Source organism: Microcebus murinus, chromosome 12 (assembly GCF_040939455.1).
Source record: "Microcebus murinus isolate Inina chromosome 12, M.murinus_Inina_mat1.0, whole genome shotgun sequence".
Lineage (NCBI taxonomy): Eukaryota > Metazoa > Chordata > Mammalia > Primates > Cheirogaleidae > Microcebus > Microcebus murinus.
The window spans coordinates 45,743,750-45,768,358 of NC_134115.1; the positions used below are offsets into that span (position 1 = coordinate 45,743,750).

Below are 24,609 nucleotides of genomic sequence, written 5' to 3' on the forward strand. Positions count from 1 at the left end.
TAATATGTGTTTTTTGTGACTGGCTTCTTTCATTTAGCATGTTTTCAGGGTTCATCCATGTTGCAGCATGTATCGTACTTCATTTATTTTTTATTGTTCAATATTCCATTGTGTGTGTGTGTGTGTGTGTGTGTGTGTGTGTATATATATATATATATATACACACACACCACATTTTATTTATGCATTCATGGGCATGTGAGTATTTCTTACTTTTTGACTATTATGAATAATGCAAATGAATATTTGTGTCAAAGTGTTTGTGTGGATGTATGTTTTTATTTCTCTTGGGTATATACGTAGGAGTAGAATTGCTATGTCATATGGTAACTCTGTGTTCAGCCTTTTTTGAGACACTACCAGGCTGTTTTCCAAAGTGGCTGTACCATTTTTACATTCCCACCATCAGTATATGAGGGTTCCAATTTCATAACTTCTTTGTCAATTCCTATTATCTGTCTTTTTTTATTATAGTCTTCTAGTTAGTGTAAAGTCATATCTCATTGTAGTTTTAATTTGCAATTCCCTGTTGGCTAATGTAAATATACTTTATACCAAATATTACATTCTATAGGGAGTTAAGGGGAGTTAACTTAGAACAACTTAGACATCTTGCTTTACTACTACTATTTCTGATTTAGGTATGAATAAGTAAGCTGTGGTTATGAGTTAAAATTAAACATCCTTTATACAAACACTGACATTTTGGGGGTCTTCAAAACATGGAAAATTTTAGAATAAAATTCTTAGTTCAGGTTCTACCAATTTTTGGATAGTCCCCCAAATCTTAGATGTATTTAGGGAATTTCCTAATTTCATACAGTTTGTTTCTTTTAATGTTGTCTGAAGGGAAGACTAAAGAATTTTTTTTTCTTTTACTGTTACCAACTAACTAATAGCAAGTTTCTAAAATGGGAGAATTTGGCTACTCAACCTCTAAATTTCATTTTTAATAGAATTTTTTTTCTTTATGCTAGCAGCTGGAAATTACAAAGACCATAAGATCTTGGAAAATCTAGGGCATATATTTTTAAATATATTTTCACATCTCATGGAGATAGAGTTCAAAAGTAAAATTAATACACCAAAATCTTTTTATTTAGAACACATGCCTCCAGAGGAATCTTTAGTGCAAAATATATAATGGCAGTCTGACGTATCTGGGAGACTCTTAATTGCTGGGAATATGTATGGTTTGATAAAGCTCAGGAGATGATTTTGATACCTACTCTCCCTTCCACCTAAATCAGAATGAAAATCAGAAATAGAAAGCATGATTATCAGACTATTACATAGGAAAATTTGTGTTGACTGCAAAGGAATAGTTGTTTTTAAGGAATCAGTCAGTGAGGGAAATTAACACAGACTGTAGCTAGGGAGGGTAGAGTAGAAACCTTGGCAGGAAGTAGCCCAGAGCATTGTAAACTTTGTCAGGGAGGAATGAGAAGAATATATTTTTCAGGATTGGGGTTGAAGAACTCATAGCTATAAATGATTAAATCTGGGGTGCATGGTTTTAGTTATCCTTTCAGCCATCAAACATGGGTGCCTTCTGAGAAGGGTATCTTATTAGCCATTATATTATAAGAATATGAATGATCTTTGTTCTTAAAGCGTTTCTAGTCTGATAGGAGACACATGCTTTCTAATAAATAGTGGCGCTATAGTATGAAGTATTATTTGTAAATGAACGTTTAGGGAACTATGTAGTACTAAGTAGGAAGCCACTCACAAAAATAAAACTATGAAATGCTTGATTTTAGGATCAAATTTTACATTAAATCCTCCTCTCCTTTTTCCTTCTCACTTCTTCCCTTAACCTAATCTATTTCAGCAAATACCATAATATTTTATTTATTCTCTTTCTAGGAGATAAAAACAGCTCATAAATTGGCGAAGAGATGTTATACAAATCCACCACAGTGGGCCAAGTGTCTGTTCAGTCATTGTTACAGTTTATGGTTTATTTGTCTCCCAGCCTATGTTAGAGTTTCTCATCCTAAGGTCAGAGCCCTTCAACAGGCATATGATGTACTTATTAAGATGAGGAAAACAGATGTGGATCCACTAGATGAGGCAAGTATGACAAACTGAGTCATTGTTACTAAGACAAATTTTACTTTTGTACTTTTAAGAAAATTTAGGTCTCAGTTGCTTTAAAGTGTTTTCAAGCATTTTTATTAAGCAAGAAAGGTAAAAACTATTACTCTTTTTCACAGAGCTAGCACATATTGTTTATTTTAAAATATATTTATTTAAAAATTACTGCTTTGGAATGAAGCACAGACCTCTTTACTTAGACCAGATTGTTTGCACTTAATAAATTGAAAATAATACTGATATCATTTTGTTCTTTTTTTTTTTTTTTTTTTTTTTTGAGACAGAGTCTCACTCTATAGAAGAAAAAGTCTCACCCAGGTAGAGTACAGTGGTGTCATCATAGCTCACAGCAACCTCGAACTCCTGGGCTCAAGCAGTCCTCCTGCCTCAGCCTCCCAAGTAGCTGGGATACAGACATGTACCAGATGTCCGGCTAATTTTTCTATTTTTTTTTTTTAATTTTTCTTAGGCGTTCATAATCACATATATATATATATATATATATATATATATTTTTTTTTTTTTTTTTTTTTTTTAGTAGAGTCAGGATCTTGCTTTTGTTCAGGCTGGTCTCAAACTCCTGAGCTTAAGCAATTCCCTCACCCCTGCCTCAGCCTCGCAGAGTGCTAGGATTATAGGCATGAGCCACCACACCTGGCCTCATTTTATTCTTCATATAACTTAATTAGGGAATAGTCTTTTAGTAATGGCTCTCCACTTAGGACTTACGTCTTAGGGTGAGTTACATAGTCTGTTTGTGTTTCAGATTATTCATCTGAAAATGTAGCCTGGGTTTCTCAACTTCGGTACTATTGAAATTTTAGCCCACATAATTGTTTATTTGGGGGCCTGTACTATCATTGTAGGATGTTTAGCAGCATCCCCCTACCCACTAGATGTCAGTAGCATCCTTTCCCCACTACAGGTCATGACAATCGAGATTGTTTCATTGTCACCTCTCCTGGAGACCAAAATTGCCCCCTGGAGAACCACTAATGTGGATTACAACAGTACTTTCCTCGAAAGGTTAATTTGAAGGTTAAATTGGGTAATACACATAAAGTGCCTGGCTCTTAGTAAACATTCAGTGAATGATGCATAAAACATTTTCATGTATTATCTCTCTTAAGCGTATGAACCATCCTAAGAGGTAGGTAGTGATATCATCCAGTTAATGGTTGAGGAAACTGAGGCACTTCTTTGGCTTTTCTCTGTGCTATTTTTCCTTTTAAAAACTATTTCTGTAACATTTATCCAGCGTTGGGCAGATGGGAGGAGGGAGGAGGGGATGGATATATACATACATAATGAGTATGATGTGCACCATCTAGGGGATGGACACGCTTGAAGCTTTGACTCCCGGGGAGGAAGGGAGAGAAAAGCAACACACGTAACCTAAACATTTGTACCCCTATAATATGCTGGAGGAAAAAAAAGGTTAAAGGAAAAGAAACATACAATAAAATATTGCATTATTGTGATTAGAATAATTAATGAAACAGTAGCATCTCAATTTTGAGTGAATGTGGGGGAAAAAACTATTTCTGGTGTTAACTATAAATGATATTTAGAACCAGATTAGAATTTAAAATGAAAAGTATTTGCTAATAATATTACAGTGTACTTCTCATTCTTTTTAAGGCAAATCCTGTTTGTTACATAGGCATTCTGGAGATGCTGTTTGTTTTTAATTCCTTTGGCATAGAATATAAAGCATAGTGGGGGGGGAGAGCTATTTTAATCATACTTGATTTTAAAAATGAATTCCTTTTCAGGTTATGAAGAGTAATAGTCGTTCTCTTTGTGTAGACTTAGTTAATCAAACAAATGGGACATGTGCACATAGTTCTTATGAGAAATAGTTGATAATACTTCCATTAATGAATAGGTTTCAAAATAATTTACTAAGATGCTCAAATCAGAACAAAGGAGAACTAAGTGCTTAATAACTTTATGAAAATAATTGAATAAAGTCACTTAAAAATCTCTACAAACAGACTAATGTGCTAACTACTGATGCTTTCATATCTTTTGTTAGGTATGCTATCGAGTAGTAATGCAGCTTTGTGGACTTTGGGGTCATCCTGTTTTAGCAGTGAGGGTCTTATTTGAAATGAAAACTGCTAAGATAAAGCCAAATGCTATTACTTACGGTTATTATAATAAGGTAAGTAGGATTGACATTAGTAAATATGTTGCTTGTTAACAATGATAACCTTTTATACCTTTTATTATTCATGAAATTTCTCAGAGGTGGTTTTGAGGGTATATTTCTTTCTTTTAATTGACAAAAAGTATTGTATATATTTATCAGGCAGAACATGATGCTTTGAGAAATGTATACATTGTGGTATGTCTAAATTGAGCTAATTAACATGTTACCTTACATACTTCCCATTTTTTGTGTGTGTGATGGGAGCACTTAAAATCTACTTTCTTAGCAATTTTCAAAATACAGTACATTATTATTAACTTTAGTCACCATGTTGTACAATAGATGTCTTGAATTTGTTCCTCCTATCCAATTAAAACTTTGTATCCTTTGACCAACATCTCCCCAACCTCCTAGAACCCCATTCTACTCTGTATTTCTATGAGTTTAGCTTTCTTAGTTTTCACATATAAATGAGATCATGTAGTATGTGTCTTTCTGTACCTGGCTTATTTCACTTAATATAATGTCCTCCGGGTTCATTCAAATCATTACAAATGACAGGATTTCCTCAATTTTGAAAGCTAACTAGTGTTCCATTGTGTATATATATATCACATTTTCTTTTTCTGTTCATCCATTGATAGATACTTAGGTTGATTCCATATCTTGGCTATTGTGAATAATGATGCAGTGAACATGGGAGTGCAGATATCTCTTCCACATGCTGATTTTATTTACTTTGGATGTGTACCTAGTAGTGGGATTGCTAGACCATATGGTAGTTCTATTTTTAATTTTTTTGAGAAAACTCCGTATTCTTTCCTTAATAGTATGAGGAAGCTCCATAATGGCTGTACTAATTTGCATTCCCACCAACAGTGTGCAGGGGTTCTCCTTTCTCCACATGCTTGCTAAACATCTTTTGTCTTTTTTTTTGTTTTTGTTTTTGTTTTTGTTTTTTTTGTATCTTGGCTATTGTGAATGTCTTTTTGATAATAACCATTTTAACAGGTGTGAGGTGGTATCTCGTTATAATTGTAATTCACATTTCTTTGATGATTAGTAATGAATTTGAGCATTTTTTCATGTACCTGTTGGCTGGTATAATTCTTTATATGTATGTATACATATATATATATACATATACATAAACATAAATACATATATATGTATTTTTAGAATCAGACATTCCTAATGAACATTATTTTTACCTTTAGGTAGTTTTGGAGAGCCCATGGCCTAGCAGTACCCGCAGTGGTATCTTCTTATGGACGAAGGTACGGAATGTGGTACGTGGCTTGGCACAATTTAGGCAGCCGCTTAAAAAGACTGTGCAAAAGTCACAGGTCTCCTCAATATCAGGTAATATATGTGATTGGAAATATACTTTCTTGCCAAACCATAACCTTTATATGCCTATGAGTTTATAATTATATGAAGTAGAAAATTTTCCGTGAAATCTGGTGGATATTTTCATATACAAAGACAGATTATCTTAGTCCAAAATAATTGTTTTTTAAAGAAATTTAGAAGGTGTTCTGTAACTGTAAATGAACTGTGGGTCATTCATGTTGAGTTTCAGAGATTATCAATGCATGAGTTGTTGAACTGCTGTTGTCCTTATCTTTAGTTCCTCAGAATGCCACAGGTGGAAGTGATGGGGACACGGTGAGCCACGGTAGCGTGGATAGTGCTAATGATGCTAACAATGGGGAGCACACAGTCTTCGTCAGAGATTTAATCAGGCTCGATTCCATTGATAATCACTCTAGCACAGGTACTAAAACCAGGATTTTACTAACCCTTCACTCACTCTCATGTCTTTCTTTTTGTCAAAAAGCTTTTACCCTCCTTGAGTTTGTGTGATATGAATACTTTAAAAGACTGTATATTAATAAGAGAAGAAATTACACCTCTACAGGTCACTTCTGTTTATTTCATAAATTAACTTTGGAGTTCTGTGCACAGTGCTCTAGGGTGATGCTTCTTTATATTTGTTCATCGTTAATTTGTGAAAGTATTTGATATAATTATTAGGAATTGGTGAGCTAACAAACATGAACATTAGTGACACAACTTGCAAATTTTTTTATTAAAAGGAATATATATCTTAAAACTTAGAGATTATGAGTATTAAGAGGGAAGAAAATAAATTATACATGATGAGAAAAAGTATTTGTTTAAATGATGCCTTTTTTTTTTTGAGACAGAGTCTCGCTTTGTTGCCCAGGCTAGAATGAGTGCCCTGGCGTCAGCCTAGCTCACAGCAACCTCAAACTCCTGGGCTCGAGCAATCCTTCTGCCTCAGCCTCCCGAGTAGCTGGGACTATAGGCATGCACCACCATGCCCGGCTAAATTTTTCTATTTATATTAGTTGGCCAATTAATTTCTTTCTATTTATAGTAAAGACGGGGTCTCGCTCTTGCTCAGGCTGGTTTCAAACTCCTGACCTTGAGCAATCCACCCGCCTCAGCCTGCCAGAGTGCTAGGATTACAAGCGTGAGCCACTACACCCGGCCTAAATGATGTTTTTTAAAATTTGAGAAGCTACGGAAGCTACTTCTATGTACACAGCTATGAGTATAACCTCTGTTCTCTGAAGTTAGAAATAAATGTAATTAAAGTAGCACATTGGGTAGATATGTATGTTACACATCTCTCTTCTTGTGTTGTGTTTTTGTTGTGGTTGTTTTTAATATCTCAAGCCTTCCTTTAAAATATAATTCTGAGTCTAATTCCTGTGCTTCATCTGATGAACTTGTCTCAATGACTGAAGTTTCCTTTTCTCTGCTCTTTGTTGCTTTGCTTTTTGCTCTTTGCTGTTTCTTGGTGCTGCATTTGTCCTTGGCTGTCATGGTATGGGGTCCAGACAGACTTGTATGACGTGAAGCTATGGATACACGTGTGCATTAATTCTACCCTTGAATGTTAACCACTTCAGGTAATTTCCTGTTTATTAGGTTAAATTTTGCTGCCATGCAAGGGTGGGGGAAAGATCTTCTATTGTATTTTATTGTTACAAGCAGAAAACAGTTTTCATTCTCTTGGCTTTTCTCCTTCAGATAATTGTAATTATATATAGAATGCTGAAAATATCCAACTAACGTTTTATCATCAATTTGTAAAGCATACTTGTTATCTTGAAGATATATTATGCCTTCCTATAATTCTTATTTTTTTTTGAGACAGAGTCTCACTCTGTTACCCAGGCTAGAGTGCTGTGGCGTCAGCCTAGCTCACAGCCACCTCAAACTCCTGGGCTCAAGCAATTGTTCTGCCTCAGCCTTCCAAGTAGCTGGGACTACAGGCATGTACCACCATGCCTGGCTAATTTTTTCTATATATTTTTAGTTGGCCAATGAATTTCTTTCTATTTTTAGTAGAGACGGGTCTCACTCTTGCCTCAGGCTGGTTTCGAACTCCTGACCTTGAGCGATCCACCTGCCTAGGCCTCCCAGAGAGCTAGAATTACAGGGGTGAGCCAGACTCAGCTATAATTCTTGTTTTGAGGTTGGTTGGTGGCATCATTGTGTCAAATAGTGTTGTGAGCGTTAAAGAATTCATTGTTTCAGCTGTTGAGATAGTTGTTGATATCCGAAACTGGTCTGCTGAATTTTTGTGCTAAAAATTACCTTCCCATAATTACAGGAGCATGTATAAATCATTGAAAGCCAACATAAGGCTATAGGTTACAATCCTATTTGTGATTACCTTTCTTAATTTACAATCTTGTTTGTACGTTAACAAGTAGGAATTATTACAAAACTTTCGTTTTAAAGCTACCTTATTTTGCCTATATTTTTCCTAATACTTGTAGAAGAAATGAGTTTCATGTACAAAAAAACCAAGAAAATAAAATTTTGATATGCAACCAGTTTACCAATAATAATAATACATAAACACCCATCCTTATTCTTCTAGCTTTTTAAGTTTGTCTCATTATAGAGGCAATGTAGTCCTTTAATGAAAAATAGTGTGTCCTAATAATCCTGAGTAATTGGTATAAAGATCGCAATAGTTGGAGAAGAACCTTCAAAGCCCTCTTTTGTATATTTCTTTCTCTCTCTCTGTCTCCCTTTTTTTTTTTTCTTCTAAGAGATGGGGTCTCGGGCTGGGTGTTGGTGGCTCACATGTGTAAACCTAGCCCTCTCTGGGAGGCCGAGATGGGTGGATTGCTCCAAGTCATGAGTTTGAAACCAGTCTGAGCGAGACCTGTCTCTACTAAAAAAAAGAGAAAGAAATTAATTGACCGACTAAAAAAACAAATATATATATATATATATATATATATATACAAAAAAAATTAGCCTGGCATGGTGGTTCATGCCTATAGTCCCAGCTACTCGGAAGGCTGAGGCAGCAGGATTGCTTGAGCCCAGGAGATTGAGGTTGCTGTGAGCTAGACTGACGCCACGTACTCCCTGTAGCCTGGGCAACAGAGTGAGACTCTGTCTCAAAAAAAAAACACAAAAAACGAAAAAGAGATGGAGTCTCAGTCTGTTGCCCAGGCTGGAGTGCAGTGGCATAATCATAGCTCACTGCAGCATCAAACTCCTGGGCTCAGGCAGTCCTCCCCCTTTACCCTCCCTTGTAACTGGGACTATAGGTGTGAGCTACTATTTCCAGCCTATTTATTTCTTTCTATTAATTGTTGCATTTCAAATGGCTGAATCTCAGACATTGAATTTACAGTGACTGTGTGTCTCTGTAGGGCTTCTGATGATATCATTTGATACTTTTGGAAAGTCTTCCAGCCCAGATACTTAAGTTGCTCATTTCATTAAGGATTATTTCATGGAATCTTTCCACTTTGTACCTGATACAAAGTGACTTAACTGTTAGGACATATTTGGGTTTAATGAATGTACCCAGTTCCCAGTCTAGTGATCATTTCGTGGCACCATATTGCTTTACCAGGTTTTTTGGGATATAATAAAAAGTGACTGAAGTAGTCATTCTATATGAATTTTTTTTAAAAGACAGAGTCTTGCTCTGTCACTTGGGCTAAAGTGCTGTGGTGTCAGCCTAAGTCACAGCAACCTCAAACTCCTGGGCTCAGTAACTCCTGCCTAGGCCTCTGTAGTAGCAGGGACTGCAGGTGTGCACTACCACACCCAGCTAATATTTTCTATTTTTTAGTAGAGACAAGGTCTTGCTCTTGCTCTGGCTTGTCTCAAACTCCTGACCTCTTGCCTCTGCCTCCCAGAGTGCTAGGATTACAGGTGTGAGCCACTGCACCAGCCAGTCATTCTGAATAGTCGTATTTTATAGACCTTTAATTCCTTTGTTATTCTCACCATCCCTGGAATGTGTACAACGAAAAAAAAATAATTCCTTTATTATATAGCAAACCAAAGTCTAAGTGGCGGAAAGTGGAAGATTCTACATATTTTATGTGTCTTTGATTGACATCTTTATACTGATTGCTCTAGTAACTGGTCTTAGTTTCAATTTTAAATTATAGAACTTTAAAGCCAAAACAGCCCTTTGAAAAACTATTTTAAAATAGTTTCAAACATATAAAAAAGTTGCAAGAATAATACAAAAAACTCTTGAATATCTTTTGTCTAGATTCACTCCTTTTTAGTTTCCCACATTTCATTCTGTTTGCATACACATATCATTTATTTTTCCTAAATATTGTGCACAGGTTGTACATATTGCCCTTTTACCTCTTAATACTTCAGTGATATTTTCTCTTACATAACCACAGCTTAGTTACCAAATTTAGGAAAACATTGATATACTACTTAATAGTCTATATTCCAATTTTGTCAGCTATGGTAATGTCCTTTGTGATACCTTGACCCCTTCTCTTTAGTCTCCTTAACCTGATACAATTCCTCAGCCTTTCTTTGTCTTTCATGACTTTAGCCTTTCTGAAGAGTTCATTTTAGTTATTTTATGGAATGTTCCTTCATTTGAGTTTGTCTGATAATTGTGATTAGGTTATGTGTCCACGGGTGTACTACATAAGTGATGTCATGTCCTTCTCAGATTAACACTTCCTGTTTCTTTTAAATTTGGCATACATTGATGCTGCTTACCTGAACCGATCTTTACTGTGTTGGTTATAAAGTAATGATTTTGCCAACTCTATCAGTCATTCTACATTCTGCCATTCCAGAAGGTGGCATTTCAGTATATGGAAGAATTTCCCTTCTCCATTTTTTTCTTATGAATTTATTTTTGGTATGGACTCATGGATACCTGTTTTATTCATTGAATTATAATCCATTACTGTCCCTATTTGATCCTCAGGTTATCCCAGTGTTGGCCAATGGGAGCTCTTTTAAGTTGGTTTTATGTCCTTTAGATGTGCCCCCGTCATGTTTTTGAGCACTTCCTTTATGGCACAACAAAATATCCCTGGCTCATTCTTGTGCCTTCCCTGCCTGAACTCTGGAATCGGCCATTTCTTCAGGGATCCCAGGTTACTTTTAATAGATTATAGAAGCCAGGCTCTGGGCTCTGTGTATGCCCACTGCTACCAAGGTGTTATTACTTCTAGACTTTTTTTTTTTTAAGCAAGCAGAGCTAGAAAATATGTACACTGGTACACAGAAAATAATTCCAGAATTGTTATACCCATTCCCCTGTGCAAAAAAACCCAAAAACCTAGTAAGCAGTTCAGGATTTGACTGGTACCCTTCGTCTTAGGGTATACACTCAAAATAATGTGTTCAAAAATTATTAATACTTGGATCAGTTCTCACATGACCTTTTCAGTGTGGGTATGTTATTCTTATGCAATATAATTTGCTTCCTTTGTTTCTCTTTGCATTCAATTTTAGCCCTCCATCCCCATTTTATTGGTTTCAATTTTTTGAATATATATGTTATTTCATCCTTAAAAAAAAAAACAATATGATAAGCCATAATTAGAGAAGTTTACTCCTTTATTCCAATCCTATTTTCTCATACCCCTGGTAGGTAATCATTTTTACTGTTTTCTGATTCATCTTTCTTGCATTTCTTTTTGCATAAATTAGGAGATATATGTGTATTTCTTCCCTTTTTTTTGTTACACAAAAGGTAGCATTCTATAGACAATCTCCAGAGAAGACTTTTCAGAACATACTGTCCCAATCTCTTTGATTTACATATAAGGTAATTAACATTCAATGCTTCAAAATGTATAATGGTCTTTAGTCTTTGATGTTCCTGTTTCTACTGTTCTTTGCTGCTTGTCATTGTTTTTAAAATGTTCTGTGTGCCTTGTATGCTCTTTTGTTCCCTTTCTCTAAGTTTGTGTAGATCAGTGGAATTTTCTTTTGATATTTTACATATGAATTACAAGTATATGAAAACATTTATATGTAAGGCTGCATTCTTTTTAATAGGTGGTCAGTCTGACCAAGGCTACGGGTCTAAGGACGAACTTATAAGGGATGATGCAGAAATTCATGTGCCTGAAGAACAAGTAGCAAGAGAATTGATAACTAAAACAAAACTGCAAAAAGAAGGTTAAGTACTGATACTTATGAGCTTTACTTAGAGAAAAATACCTGTATTAAATAAAAGTGTATCTTATTTGATAATTTTTGGTGTGATTTTCAAAAATGTATGATCTGGCTAATAAGATATTGTATATTATCATATAAGGTAGATTTTGGTAGTCTCTGAATTTTAGAATTTAAGAGACCTTTAGGGACTTTGTAGGTCAGCCCTTAATTTTGCAGGAAAATATGACCTTTTGTAGTAAAAGGTTATATTTGCCAAAGATACATACCTACTTTGTGACAGAACCAGGACTAAACTTTAAGTCATCAAAACTTATATTTCAATGCTCCTTTTTTTAAATAAAATATTCTTTCACTAAAAGTCCTTCAAATATCTAAGTGGATATTTTTCATTGGTAGGTTAGAAATATTCTGTGTGGTTTTCCTGGTTTTTATAGGCCTCATTAAGGTAGAGATGAATTAGTTAGTGTAATCATTTTGTGGAAATATGGAAGAATATTTTGGTAATAAGATGTTCTTCTTATTCTCCTCAAGAAAGTGCAGTTTCTTTCATGATGTTACTTATTTTGTCCTCCAGAGGTATGCAGAAGCAAGCCCTTCTCCTACTTGCCAAGTGATGAGAAGGAGAACTGAAGGCCAGAGGCTTAATTGATTCACTCAAGAACGTGTACCTTAGGATTATTGAACACTAAAACAAAGCATTTATTTCAGTCAGTATTGGTGACAATTATGGCATAGAGTAAACCACACATAATAAATCAATAATAAAATAGATATTCACTCCATTTGGAGAAAAAATACATATAGTATATAAATATCAATATATGGTATCTGTTCAATATTAGAAAAAGTAGGAATAACATCCAAATATTTTTTTTCCAGAGGCATGTGATGTCTATTCTATTGTGGCAAAACATTCACAACCTAGTTCAGAGCCTCAGAGTCCTAGTGAAGCTCCTGCGTCGGGCAATAGTATTGTGAAAGTTCCATCTGGTATATTTGATATCAACAGCAGGAAAAGTAGCACTGGTGAGTCTTTACATATTGGTTATTAAATATTTAAAATACACTTCTTTTTTTTTTTTTTTTTTTGAAACAGAGTCTCGCTTTGTTGCCCAGGCTAGAGTGAGTGCCGTGGCGTCAGCCTAGCTCACAGCAACCTCAAACTCCTGGGCTCAAGTGATCCTTCTGCCTCAGCCTCCCGGGTAGCTGGGACTACAGGCATGCGCCACCATGCCCGGCTAATTTTTTTTTTTTTTTATATATATATCAGTTGGCCAATTAATTTCTTTCTATTTATAGTAGAGACGGGGTCTCGCTCTTGCTCAGGCTGGTTTTGAACTCCCGACCTTGAGCAATCCGCCCGCCTCGGCCTCCCAAGAGCTAGGATTACAGGCGTGAGCCACAGCGCCCGGCCTTTTTTTTTTTTTTTAATATAAGCAGGAATACAGAATAAAATACACTTCCACAGACACCTATGTATATTTAATGACACTAAATTGTTGACTTAATTATAATGTACATGCCAAAGAGCCAGAAATGACTATAAGTGGACTAAAAAAATTTAAAATGTTGTTACTTAAAGGTATTTAATTTTTAAAAGGAGGGGTATTTTGTGTGTTTGTTATTTGGAATGCCTTTTCCTGCTGTAGTGTCTGTTCTCTGGTCACTCTTTCTCATTGTAGATAATGAGTATACTGTAGGGCCTCCTATATGCATCAATAACAGAAAGGCAGTGAAGTGATCAAATCCCAGAGGCTTTGTGCATGGTATTTCCTATCACCAAAGGGAAATGAAAGAAAAATACTCATATGATTTCCACTGTACACAAATACATCAGTGGGTCTTTGTTTGTTCAGGCTATTTGTTATAGCCTGAACCACTTCTTGTTTGTGATTAAATATTTATAAGAAATAACTGTGTATGACTCCTTTGAATTTGAGTTTACTACTTTCAGTTATATTGTAGGCCTCACAAGTACCCATAAGGCATACATCTAAGTATATGATTTTATTTTTTTTCTAAATTTAAAGAAAATAAATTTCATTTAAATAGCTTTATTTTCTTTTGCTTACCACTATACTAACAAGGATAAGTATATGATTTTAAAGGACAGTGAAATTGTCCTGTGTCTTTTGCCCTTTGTTAGTGGTATCTTCAATTCACTTCTCTAAAGTCTACTGTCTTAACTGAAAATGTATCTGTCTCTTGGATGGGTTTACAGAAATTAATTTGTTCAGCTTCTTAAATCAATGCAAAAGTACTCCCTATTTTTAAAGTCTTTTCTCTTTGTATTTCTGCTGATACCAAGATCATTACTTTTTTGGGGGTAGTACTCAAGAGGTGGGTCTAAAGGTTTTTTGAGAAAAGAATTGATATATACATTGTAGATCTAATTTTCCTAACCCATTGATAGTAGGGTGGTTAGGGGAGAGGAGGGCAGAGTTTCTTGATCAAAGGTTTAGAACCCTCTCAGAGTACTGAAGTAGACATGGCCTGGGGGCACTAGTGTGTTTCCTTCCCTTTTTACTCATCTTATTTTCATATCACATCATGATATAGGAAAATTTATTCCATTAAGAAAGAAGGGGGTGGTAATGGGGATTTTGCCAGTATATCAAGCAAAGTCATTTTAAAATTGAATAAAATTTGCCCCTAAATTCCTAGAAATACCATGAGAATTAATATTTGCAAAGACTGTTTCTCAAACACTGAGAATAGTTTTTAAAGCAGGTACAAATTTTGGAGTTGTAAAATAGGTTAGTTTAATTCCCTTAAAAGCCTTAAAAATATCTCTAAATGCTTATCAGTAGTTCTGATTAGTTGATATGATTATGACTAGTAATTAGTACTAGTTGGAAAGATTAAAATAATATTGAAATCAATTTGGAAGTTTAAAAAAAGATCTTGGTCCCATGTGGTGTCTCATGCCTGTAATTCCAGAGGCCGAAGCGGCTGGATCGTTTGAGCTCAGGAGTTCAAGACCAGACTGAGCAAGAGCAAGACTCCGTCTCTACAAAAAATAGAAAGAAATTAACTGGATAACTAAAAATATACATAGAAAATAGATGGGCATGGTGGTGTATGCCTCTAGTTTCAGCTACTCGGGAGGCTGAGGCAGGAGGATTGCTTGAGCCCAGGATTATGAGGTTGTTGTGAGCTTGGCTGACGCCACAGCACTCTAGCCCAGGCAACAGAGTAAGACTCTGTTTCAAAAAAAAAAACTTATCAAAGACAGTTTTTTCCCTCAAAGCTCCCAGATCGTTATGCTTTTTACAAAACAAATGAGAATCCTAAATATGAGCGGGTGGTGTTTTCATCAATTCAGGTTGCTTTTATAACAGAATTCCATAGACTGGGTGACTATAAACAATACAAATTTATTTATTAGAGTTCTGGAGGCTAGAAAGTCCAAGATTAGTATGATTCAGTATGGTGGGTTCTGGTGAGGGCTTTCTTCCAGATTATAGACTACCGACTTCCTATTGTATGCTTACATGACGCAGAAGGAGAGAGGTCTCTGGGGTCTCTTTTATAAGAGCACTAATCTCACTCCTGAGGGCTTCACCTTCATGACCTAAGACTCTACCTCCTAATACCATTGTATTGGAGTTAGGATTTTAATGCATGAATTTTAGGGGGCACAAAAATCGAGACCATAACAGGTAGACTTAAGTTCTAATAAAGATTCAAATAGGAAATAGTTTTTGGTATTTGAGTGGAAAAAATTGCATGGTAGCAAAGAGTAAGAGACTGCTTGCTTCCCACAAAGATAGGGGAGGTTCCTAAGGCCACTAGCATATTTTTGCTCTAGTTGGTCAAATAAGACCCCTGTGAGGGCTGAGATCACATCTGTTTTATTTACCATTGTATTCCTAGCACCTCACATAGTGGGTGCTAGTAGGAATTCCCGTAGAGTAGATTCCAGGCAAGTGTTTGTTGAACTGAATATATAAAAGGTAAGGTAGAAGAGATTATTTTTTTAAGTCTGCTTTTAACCTCAATGTATTTCTTAAATTGAATGTAAGACTTTTTTTTTTTTTGAGACAGAGTCTCTCTCTGTTGCTCGGGCTAGAGTGCCCTGGTGTCAGCCTTGCTCACAGTAACTGCAAACTCCTGGGCTCAGACAATCCTCTGCCTCTGCCTCCCGAGTAGCTGGGACTACAGGCATGCACCACCAAGCCCGGCTAATTTTTTCTATATATTTTTATTTATTTTTATTTTTTTTACACAAGACCCTCATGTCTAATCTGTATATTTTTAGTTGGCAAATTAATTTCTATTTTTAGTAAAAATGGGGTCACGCCATGAACTCTTTCCTTATAGGTGTATATATACATAGAAGATGAAAGGCAGGTTATGCATTAAAATGTTATCTCTTTACCTCATCTACAATTAGAATAAAAAAATAATAAAAATGTTATCTCTGGGAGGCAGATTTGAATAGCCGTTTTGGTTCTTTTTTCTGTATATACCTTTTATCTTTATATCTTCTAAATGTTCTGAATTTTTTACTCTGATTATATGTCACTTTCATAGTAAGGAAAACAGTAAACATTTTAATAAAAGTTACATTGAAGCCAGGCATAGTGGCATGTTCCTGTAGTCCCACCTTCTTGGGAGTATGAGGCGAGAGGATCATTTGTGCCCTGGAGTTTGAGGCCAGTCAGGGCAACATATCAAGATCCCATATCTATTTTTTAGATTGGAAAATAGAGATTCACTGTTAATATTTTTCTGTCTCGTTTAGGTAGTACATCAAATGTGCTATTTTCTATGCAAGATCCAGTTGAAGATGCAGTTTTTGGAGAAGTTCCTAATCTCAAGAAGAATGGTGATAGAGGAGAAAAAAGACAAAAGCATTTTCCAGAGAGGAGTTGCAGTTTTAGTTCTGAAAGTCGAGCAGGAATGTTGCTTAAGAAGAGCAGTTTGGATTTGAATTCAAGTGAAATGGCTATCATGATGGGAGCAGATGCCAGGATTCTCACAGCAGCGTTGATGTGTCCTAAGACCTCTCCACTTCGTGTCACAAGAACCCATAGTTTTGAGAGTGTTAGCTGTCACCTAGCTGATAGTCGGACTCGTGTGTCTGAAAGCAGTTGGGATCCTGAGCACAGATCATCTCCAGTGCTAGAGATGCTTGAGGAAAGCCAGGAGCTTCTAGAGCCTGTGGTTGATGATGATGTAGCTAAAATCACAGCATCAGAAAATGCATGTGATAGTCTACAAAGTGATAGTAACAGTAATCAGCCAAAAGACTTAAAAATAGGACCCAAAGATCTGATGAATAAGAGAAGTAGTTTATATGGTGTTGCTAAAGCTGTTGAGAGGGAAGATGTTGAAACTGGACTAGATCCTTTGTCGATTTTAGCCACTGAATGTACAGGAGAAAAAACTCCTGATTCTGAAGATAAGGTATTTTCTCCAGTAATTGCACGTAATCTGGCTGATGAAATCGAAAGCTATATGAACCTAAAAAGTCCCCTGGGTAGTAAATCTTCCAGTATGGAATTACACAGAGAGGGAAACAGAGAGTCTGGCACTACCACCATGCTTATTCACCCTTTAGAGAGGAGTTCAAGCCTGCCTTTAGAGCCCGGTCTACCAGCGCCGGAAAATCCTGAAAGTGAAAAGAGCTCCCCTGCCATGTCCAAGTCTAAAACTTTTACTGGGCGTTTCAAGCCGCAAACTCCTTCTCGGACTCATAAAGAACGTTCCACTTCTTTGTCAGCGCTAGTGCGTTCTTCACCACATGGCTCACTGGGTTCTGTAGTAAATTCTTTGTCAGGGCTAAAGCTGGAGAGTATACTCTCAGGGCCCAAGATGGATGTCCTAAAATCTGGTGTGAAACAAGCAGCAACAGTAGCCACTAAGATGTGGGGAGCTGTGACATCTGCCTACAACTACTCAGATGATGAGGTAAGAGAGTTTTATGTGTGTAGTCTATCCAATATTGGAAAATTTGTAGTATCTTTTAAAAAGACATGTATTATTATTTAGAGATTTCTAATAACTTTTGTTTTTATATTTTAAAACTTTATACATATTTGGTTTCTTTCTTGAAATAATGTGAAACATATATGTAAGGAAATTAATAATATAGAAATAGAATATCAGGACCACTTTATAAATTCTATAGATCAGTCTAAACTAAAATATTAAGTTTATTTCTTTAAAAGTATTAATGATTAGTATTTGAAGTTAATAACTCCATATTATATTTGCATAGCACTTTACTTTTTAACAATTTTTACTTATCTCCTTAATATATATGAAATCAATCTGTAGCTTAATCCACATATTTCATACTGCATGACAAAAATTATTCAGTCTTTAAAAAATCATTATAAGTAGAGTTAATCATTAGATCTTTTTATGAAAATAGAAGGGGACATTTTGCTTATTTATTTTACATATAAGTTAACTAAAATCTCATCTTATGTTCAAAGAATTACATAGTATTTGAGTACTTTAATCTAGTAGAAAATATCTTTAATGTTTGCTACTATTGTAACATTATATTCTAGATACTGTTATAAGCTATATATCTGTTTTTATATATGAATATGTATACACATATATTTGTTTAATTTTCATAGCAACCCAATGAGGATGGTATTATGTTATACTAATTTTATAGATGATTTATGAGGTTCAGAGAGGTACATTAGCTTTCCAATATCACATAACCGGTGAGTGGTAGGTAGATCTAAGATTTGAAGTCAGAGAGGTTGGTTCTGGAGTCCACGATCTCACCTTAGAAGCAATGTCTTAGGAGAAGATACAAAGAGCAATATACTAAGAGGGGGCTGTCTAGAAAAAGCAAAGCAGGTGATATCTAAATTGGGGTTTAAAGGATAAATTTGAAATTTGAGGTTAGTCAAAGCAGTAAAGTGGCCACAAGGGTATATTTGAGAGAGTGATGTGAAAAAACAAGGAAGCTTAAAACAGCAGATGTTTTCAAGGTCATATAATTAATTTCAAATTGTTAAAGGTCTAAATAGGAATTAGAGACATGGGAAAAGAAATTGGATAAATAAGACTTGTATACCATTTGAAGGAAAACATCATTCTATAGGCAAAATGTTAACTGAAATAAAAGTACAGTATTGAGTGTTTTAAGACAAACTGTATTTTCCATTTAAAGAGCTTACAAGATCAGTTAAGGAAAGGCAAAATAAAATATCTTCCAAAATGTCTTAACCTGGTATTATGATTTAAAAAAACCCAACAGGGTAAATCCTTTTATTTTTTGAAATTTTATGTAACAATGTTAAATTAAAAACAAAAATACTTTCAAGTTATTTGTACTTGGAATGTATGACATTGTAAATTCCAAGTAGTTGTGGATCTTGTGTTTTCTCGTTATTTCTATAGCGCTGGCACTAGTAGCAGTGCCTGGCATAAGGCAAATAAATATTTGCAAGGGAAGGAATGAATAATAAGTGTATAAAATGTTTATAACTTTTATCCAGAATTTAATCTAAGAAAATAATTAGGTATATGTGTAAAAATAGCTCAAAGGAATTTATCAATGTAAGATTTAAAAGCATTTTGAGTGTTTAAGTAGTAGGGGATTTATTAATACTAAATACGAAATGTAATGACATAAAAATAAGTTACATGAAAATTATCGAAATATTTTCTGTGTAAACTAAAGCTTCAACAGTCACTTAGAGTAGTTAAGAACTACATTGTTTTTTGGAACTTTATTCATATCTTATGCCTCTAATATTGATATTTGTTATTCTGAACAATCAGATTCTCAGCTGAAATTCTCACAGTAACTTTATTTGAAAGGACTCATATTACTCATGTTTTTACATGATATAATTAAAACTTAGAGGATTAATTTCTATAAGGTCACATACCTACCTAATCTGGCTGTCTGACTCGAAAGTCCCTACTCTACTTGCACTGGGATCTCTGATTCCATTAGAGACAGTGAGTCCTTTATTTTATAATAGACTTAATACAATAGACAAATAAAGTTCCTTTATTTCATAATATTGAATATTGAGAGACACCCAGACCCCAAGCATACACTTAGAGCACAGTACAATCTTTCTTAAAGTATTGTAGGTTATGGCTTGGATGTCTTAGAGTATGGAAGGGAAGTTCCAAATAATAGTGAGAAGATTTCATGGTTTTGAAAAATTTGGGGATAATTTGGCTAAGGATTATAGAGTTTAATTTTGAAAAGGTTAGAGTGAGTATATTCCCATTGGAGAAGGCATTATTTATGTATGTGGAGTTTTATTCTTTTTAATTAAAGGAGGAATCTAATAGAGATTACAGCTTCCCTGCTGGCCTAGAAGACCATATGTTGGGGGAGACTATATCGCCTAACACAAGTATCTCGGTCCCCAGCGAACTCACCCAGAGCAATACAAGTCTTGGCAGTAGCAGCAGCAGTGGAGATGTAGGAAAACTGCATTATTCAATAGGTATGGGGAAGAATTGTCCTTTATTTGTCTTTGCGTGTTTTAATTTAGATGCCTATAACTCTCCCCCAATAAGCTCCATTTGTTGAGATGATCTGATAGATTTTTAATAATAGCTATAATAGCTATACCTTACTATCTACTCAGATTTTATACAATCTATAAGTACTATAATCACCTACTGTGTTTATTTTTAGTTGTTTATATTTGTGGATTATATCATTAGTTCTTTTTTGGGGGGGGGGGAACAGAGTCTTACTCTGTTGCCCAGGCTAGAGTGCTGTGGCATCAGCCTAGCTCACAGCAACCTCAAACTCCTGGGCTCAAGCGATCCTTCTGCCTCAGCCTCCCGAGTAGCTGGGAGTACAGGCATGTGCCACCATGCCCAGCTAATTTTTTCTATATATTTTTAGTTGGCCAATTAATTTCTTTCTATTCTTAGTAGAGATGGGGTCTCACTCTTGCTCAGGCTGGTTTTGAACTCCTGACCTTGAGTGATCCTCCTGCTTCGGCCTCCCAGAGTGCTAGGATTACAGGCGTGAGCCACCGCGCCCGGCCATCATTAGTTCTTAAACTTATGCATGCATCAGAATTGTCTGGGAAATTTGTTTAAAAATATATACAAATTAGCCGGGCATGGTGGCTCATGCCTGTAGTCCCAGCTACTGGGGAGGCTGAGGCAGGAGGATCACTTGAGCCCAGGAGTTTGAGGTTGCTGTGAGCTAGGCTGACACCATGCCATTCATTCTAGCCAGGGCAACAAAATGAGACTCTGTAAAAAAAAAAAAAAAATATATATATATATATATACACACACACACACACAGATGTCCAAGCCTTAGTCTAAAACTTCTGAGACTGAATTTGTGTATGGGGCCTTGGGAATGTGTATTTTTAACCATCTTGCTGGGTGAATCAGATGTATAATAGAGTTTGAGAATTCTTGGGTTGTTTCATTGAAATTTCTTAGCTCTGTGTTACTCTCAAAAATTGGATTCTGTCCCTTTTTTTCAACTTCTTAGTATGAAAAATTTCAAATGTCCTGAAAAGTTGAAGGAATTGCATAATGAACAATCATATTCTCCACCTATATTTATTAAACTATTGTTAACTTTATATCTATGTACACATACATTTTTATACTGAACCATTTGAAAAAAAAATTGCAGACTTCATGGTGCTTTCCTTCTAAATACTTTGGCATGCATTTCCAAAGAATAAGGACATTTCCTACATGAAGTGTTATGATGCTTATTCCTCTCCAGGTGAAGCTCCACTTCCAAGAGGCATGAAAGGGCAAGACATTGATAAATCAGACCATGGTTCTTCTCAAAATACCAGCATGTCTAGCATCTATCAGAACTGTGCAATGGAGGTAAAAGTTCTGTATTCTGCCCATGATAGAGTGGCTGTAAACATACTTGTAATTTCAGAATGGCATTTAACAGGAGTCTATGATACCTTCATAGACAGAATAATAAAATAAGTCATTTTGTTGAATTTGCTTGATGTCTTATGTAAGTAAGACAATGAACTGGTAGCTTACCTGTAGAATAATAGGACTGTTAATTCCAAATCTGACCAATAGAATAGTAAAATCTTATGCTTATCTCAAGAGTATGGCCTGTTAAGGTTAATTTTGACCGTAGGATTCTCCATGTCTGCGTTTTTCTGTTCTTAGGTTTTGATGTCAAGTTGTTCGCAGTGTAGAGCTTGTGGAGCTTTAGTTTATGATGAAGAAATTATGGCTGGATGGACGGCAGATGATTCAAATTTGAATACAACCTGTCCGTTCTGTAAAAGCAACTTCTTGCCTCTTCTCAATATAGAATTTAAAGACTTGAGAGGCTCTGCAAGGTTAGTATTATAAAAGCTCTCCCTCAAGAGGTAAGTGCCCCCACAAAAGATATGACTCCTAGAGGAAGAGTGAAATATTCATGGTATGCTCCAGGCATGCCTTTCCTTTCTACCCTTCACCTTCAGGATTTGAATAGAAAATACTAGTAATGTAGGAGACTACTTTTCCATTTTACGTAAAGTGGATTATCAGTAGTTGTTAATGCTTAGAACTAAACTTTACTTATAGATAATTCAAAAATTAATAGTAGGCATTATTTCAAGCCTCCTTCCTCTGCAACCTTAATTATGTATTCTAGAAGAAAAAAGGAAAAAAAAATACTTCAATTTTTCTCTTAACTTGCTGTCACTTTCACTTTCTGATAGTGCTTTGGACAGTGAAACAGCCAAATTCTAGGCAATAGAAAGGAGACTAGCTAGTCTATAATCAGACGTTAAGTAATTGAGAGTTTGATAACTGTATGCTGACCTAAGTAATTATGCTTACTATTCTATTTGTTTTATGGAGCAAATGAACTTAATCTTCTTGTCTGCCTTTAGCTATGTTTTTTTTTTTTGAGACAGAGTCTCTCGCTTTGTTGCCCAGGCTAGAGTGAGTGCCCTGGCGTCAGCCTAGCTCACAGCAACCTCAAACTTCTGGGCTCAAGCAATCCTACTGCCTCAGCCTCCAGAGTAGCTGGAACTACAGGCATGTACCACCATGCCCGGCTAGTTTTTTCTATATATATTAGTTGGCCAATTAATTTCTTTCTATTTATAGTAGAGACAGGGTCTCACTCTTGCTCAGGCTGGTTTTGAACTCCTGACCTCGAGCAGTCCTCCTGCCTCAGCCTCCCAGAGTGCTAGGATTACAGGCATGAGCCACTGCGCCCGGCCTGAACATTTTTCTTTACATTTTACTTTTGATATGTAGGTCCTTAATCCATCTGGTGTCTACTTTTATGTATGATGGTAGAAATCCAGCTTTTATTTTTCTCTAAATAACAAACCAATTATCCCAATATCATGTACTAAATCACCTATCCTTTCCTCATTGATATGTGGTGATATCTTTATCATCTGTCAATTCCCATGTATACCTTACTCTAGTTTTGCTTTTTCTTGTTGTTTTTGTTAATACCATATTTTTATTACTCAGTGTTTATATTACATCTGGTTAGTAGGGTCAGTTCCCTCTCTGTAATTTTTTTTTTCTCTGTTCATTCTTTCCTGTAAATTTTTAGAATAAGTTTGAGTTTCTTAAAAAAAAAATCTAGCTGGAGTTTTCATTGAGATTGCATTAGGTTTATAGACTAATTGGGAAAAAGCTGACTTTTTCAATATTATCTTATCTATGAGTATAGTATGTCTCTACATATTTTTCAGATCTTATTTTATATCCTTTATTTTTTATTTTTATTTTTTTTTCTTTTTCTTAGGCAATTACAAGATGAGTTTATTCATTTTTTACTTTTTTTTTTCTTTTATATCCTTTAATACAGGTTTAAATTATTCTCCATAAGTCCTGTACTTTTTTTGAGTTAATTGTGGTTTTCCAGCTACTGTGACAAGTATTTTATTTTATATTTTCAAATTAAGTATGAAAGAGCATTTGAGTCTCTCCCCCATATGATGTTATAGAAAATTTTGAATTTACAACAAAGTTTACAAAATTTTTTTTTTTTTTTTTTTTTTTTTTTTTTTGAGACAGAGTCTCACTTTGTTGTCCAGGCTAGAGTGAGTGCCGTGGCGTCAGCCTAGCTCACAGCAACCTCAAACTCCTGGGCTCAAGCGATCCTCCTGCCTCAGCCTCCCGAGTAGCTGGGACTACAGGCATGCGCCACCATGCCCGGCTAATTTTTTATATATAGATCAGTTGGCCAATTAATTTCTTTCTATTTATAGTAGAGACGGGGTCTCGCTCTTGCTCAGGCTGGTTTTGAACTCCTGACCTTGAGCAATCCGCCCGCCTCGGCCTCCCAAGAGCTAGGATTACAGGCGTGAGCCACAGCGCCCGGCCGTTTACAAAATTTTTTAATGAACACTTAAATATCCCTTCCTGAATTTTTAAATTTACATTTTACTGTACTTGCTTTATCACTTATCTATTCCTCCATCAATTTATTTTATATTTTTATTTATTTAAAAGTAAGATGTAGGCTGAGGCCGGCGGATTGCTCAAGGTCAGGAGTTCAAAACCAGCCTGAGCAAGAGCAAGAATTCGTCTCTACTATAAATAGAAAGAAATTAATTGGCCAACTAATATATATAGAAAAAACTAGCCGGGCATGGTGGTGCATGCCTGTAGTACTAGCTACTCAGGAGGCTGAGGCAGTAGGATTGCTTGAGCCCAGGAGATTGAGGTTGCTGTGAGCTAGGCTGACGCCACGGCACTCACTCTAGCCTGGGCAATAAGGTGAGACTCTGTCTCAAAAAAAATAAAAATAAAAAAATAAAAGTAAGATGTAGATGTTAGTACATTTCTCCCGCAAAGACTTTAGCGTGCATATCATTAACTAGAGTTCAGTATTTATTTACAGTCTTTTGAGGTAAATTTATATATAATAAAATGGACAAATCTTAAACATACCATTTGAAGAGTAAAAGCAT

At 35.5% G+C, this 24,609-nt stretch overlaps 1 protein-coding gene across 2 annotated transcripts in view; it reads left to right on the forward strand.

The window, feature by feature from the left end:
- The window catches only part of DENND4C (DENN domain containing 4C), a 106,087-nt gene that overhangs the window by 64,357 nt on the left and 17,121 nt on the right, over window positions 1-24,609 (forward strand). Inside the window, exons 17-26 of one of the 2 annotated variants that reach the window (XM_020289340.2) lie at window positions 1,870-2,076; window positions 4,139-4,267; window positions 5,473-5,617; window positions 5,886-6,032; window positions 11,600-11,722; window positions 12,602-12,748; window positions 16,470-17,638; window positions 19,995-20,166; window positions 21,429-21,538; window positions 21,845-22,020. In XM_020289340.2, coding sequence (XP_020144929.2) covers window positions 1,870-2,076; window positions 4,139-4,267; window positions 5,473-5,617; window positions 5,886-6,032; window positions 11,600-11,722; window positions 12,602-12,748; window positions 16,470-17,638; window positions 19,995-20,166; window positions 21,429-21,538; window positions 21,845-22,020 — 2,525 coding nt within the window. The remainder of the gene's footprint in view (window positions 1-1,869; window positions 2,077-4,138; window positions 4,268-5,472; window positions 5,618-5,885; window positions 6,033-11,599; window positions 11,723-12,601; window positions 12,749-16,469; window positions 17,639-19,994; window positions 20,167-21,428; window positions 21,539-21,844; window positions 22,021-24,609) is intronic. The other variant, XM_076008773.1, reaches the window with a different exon arrangement.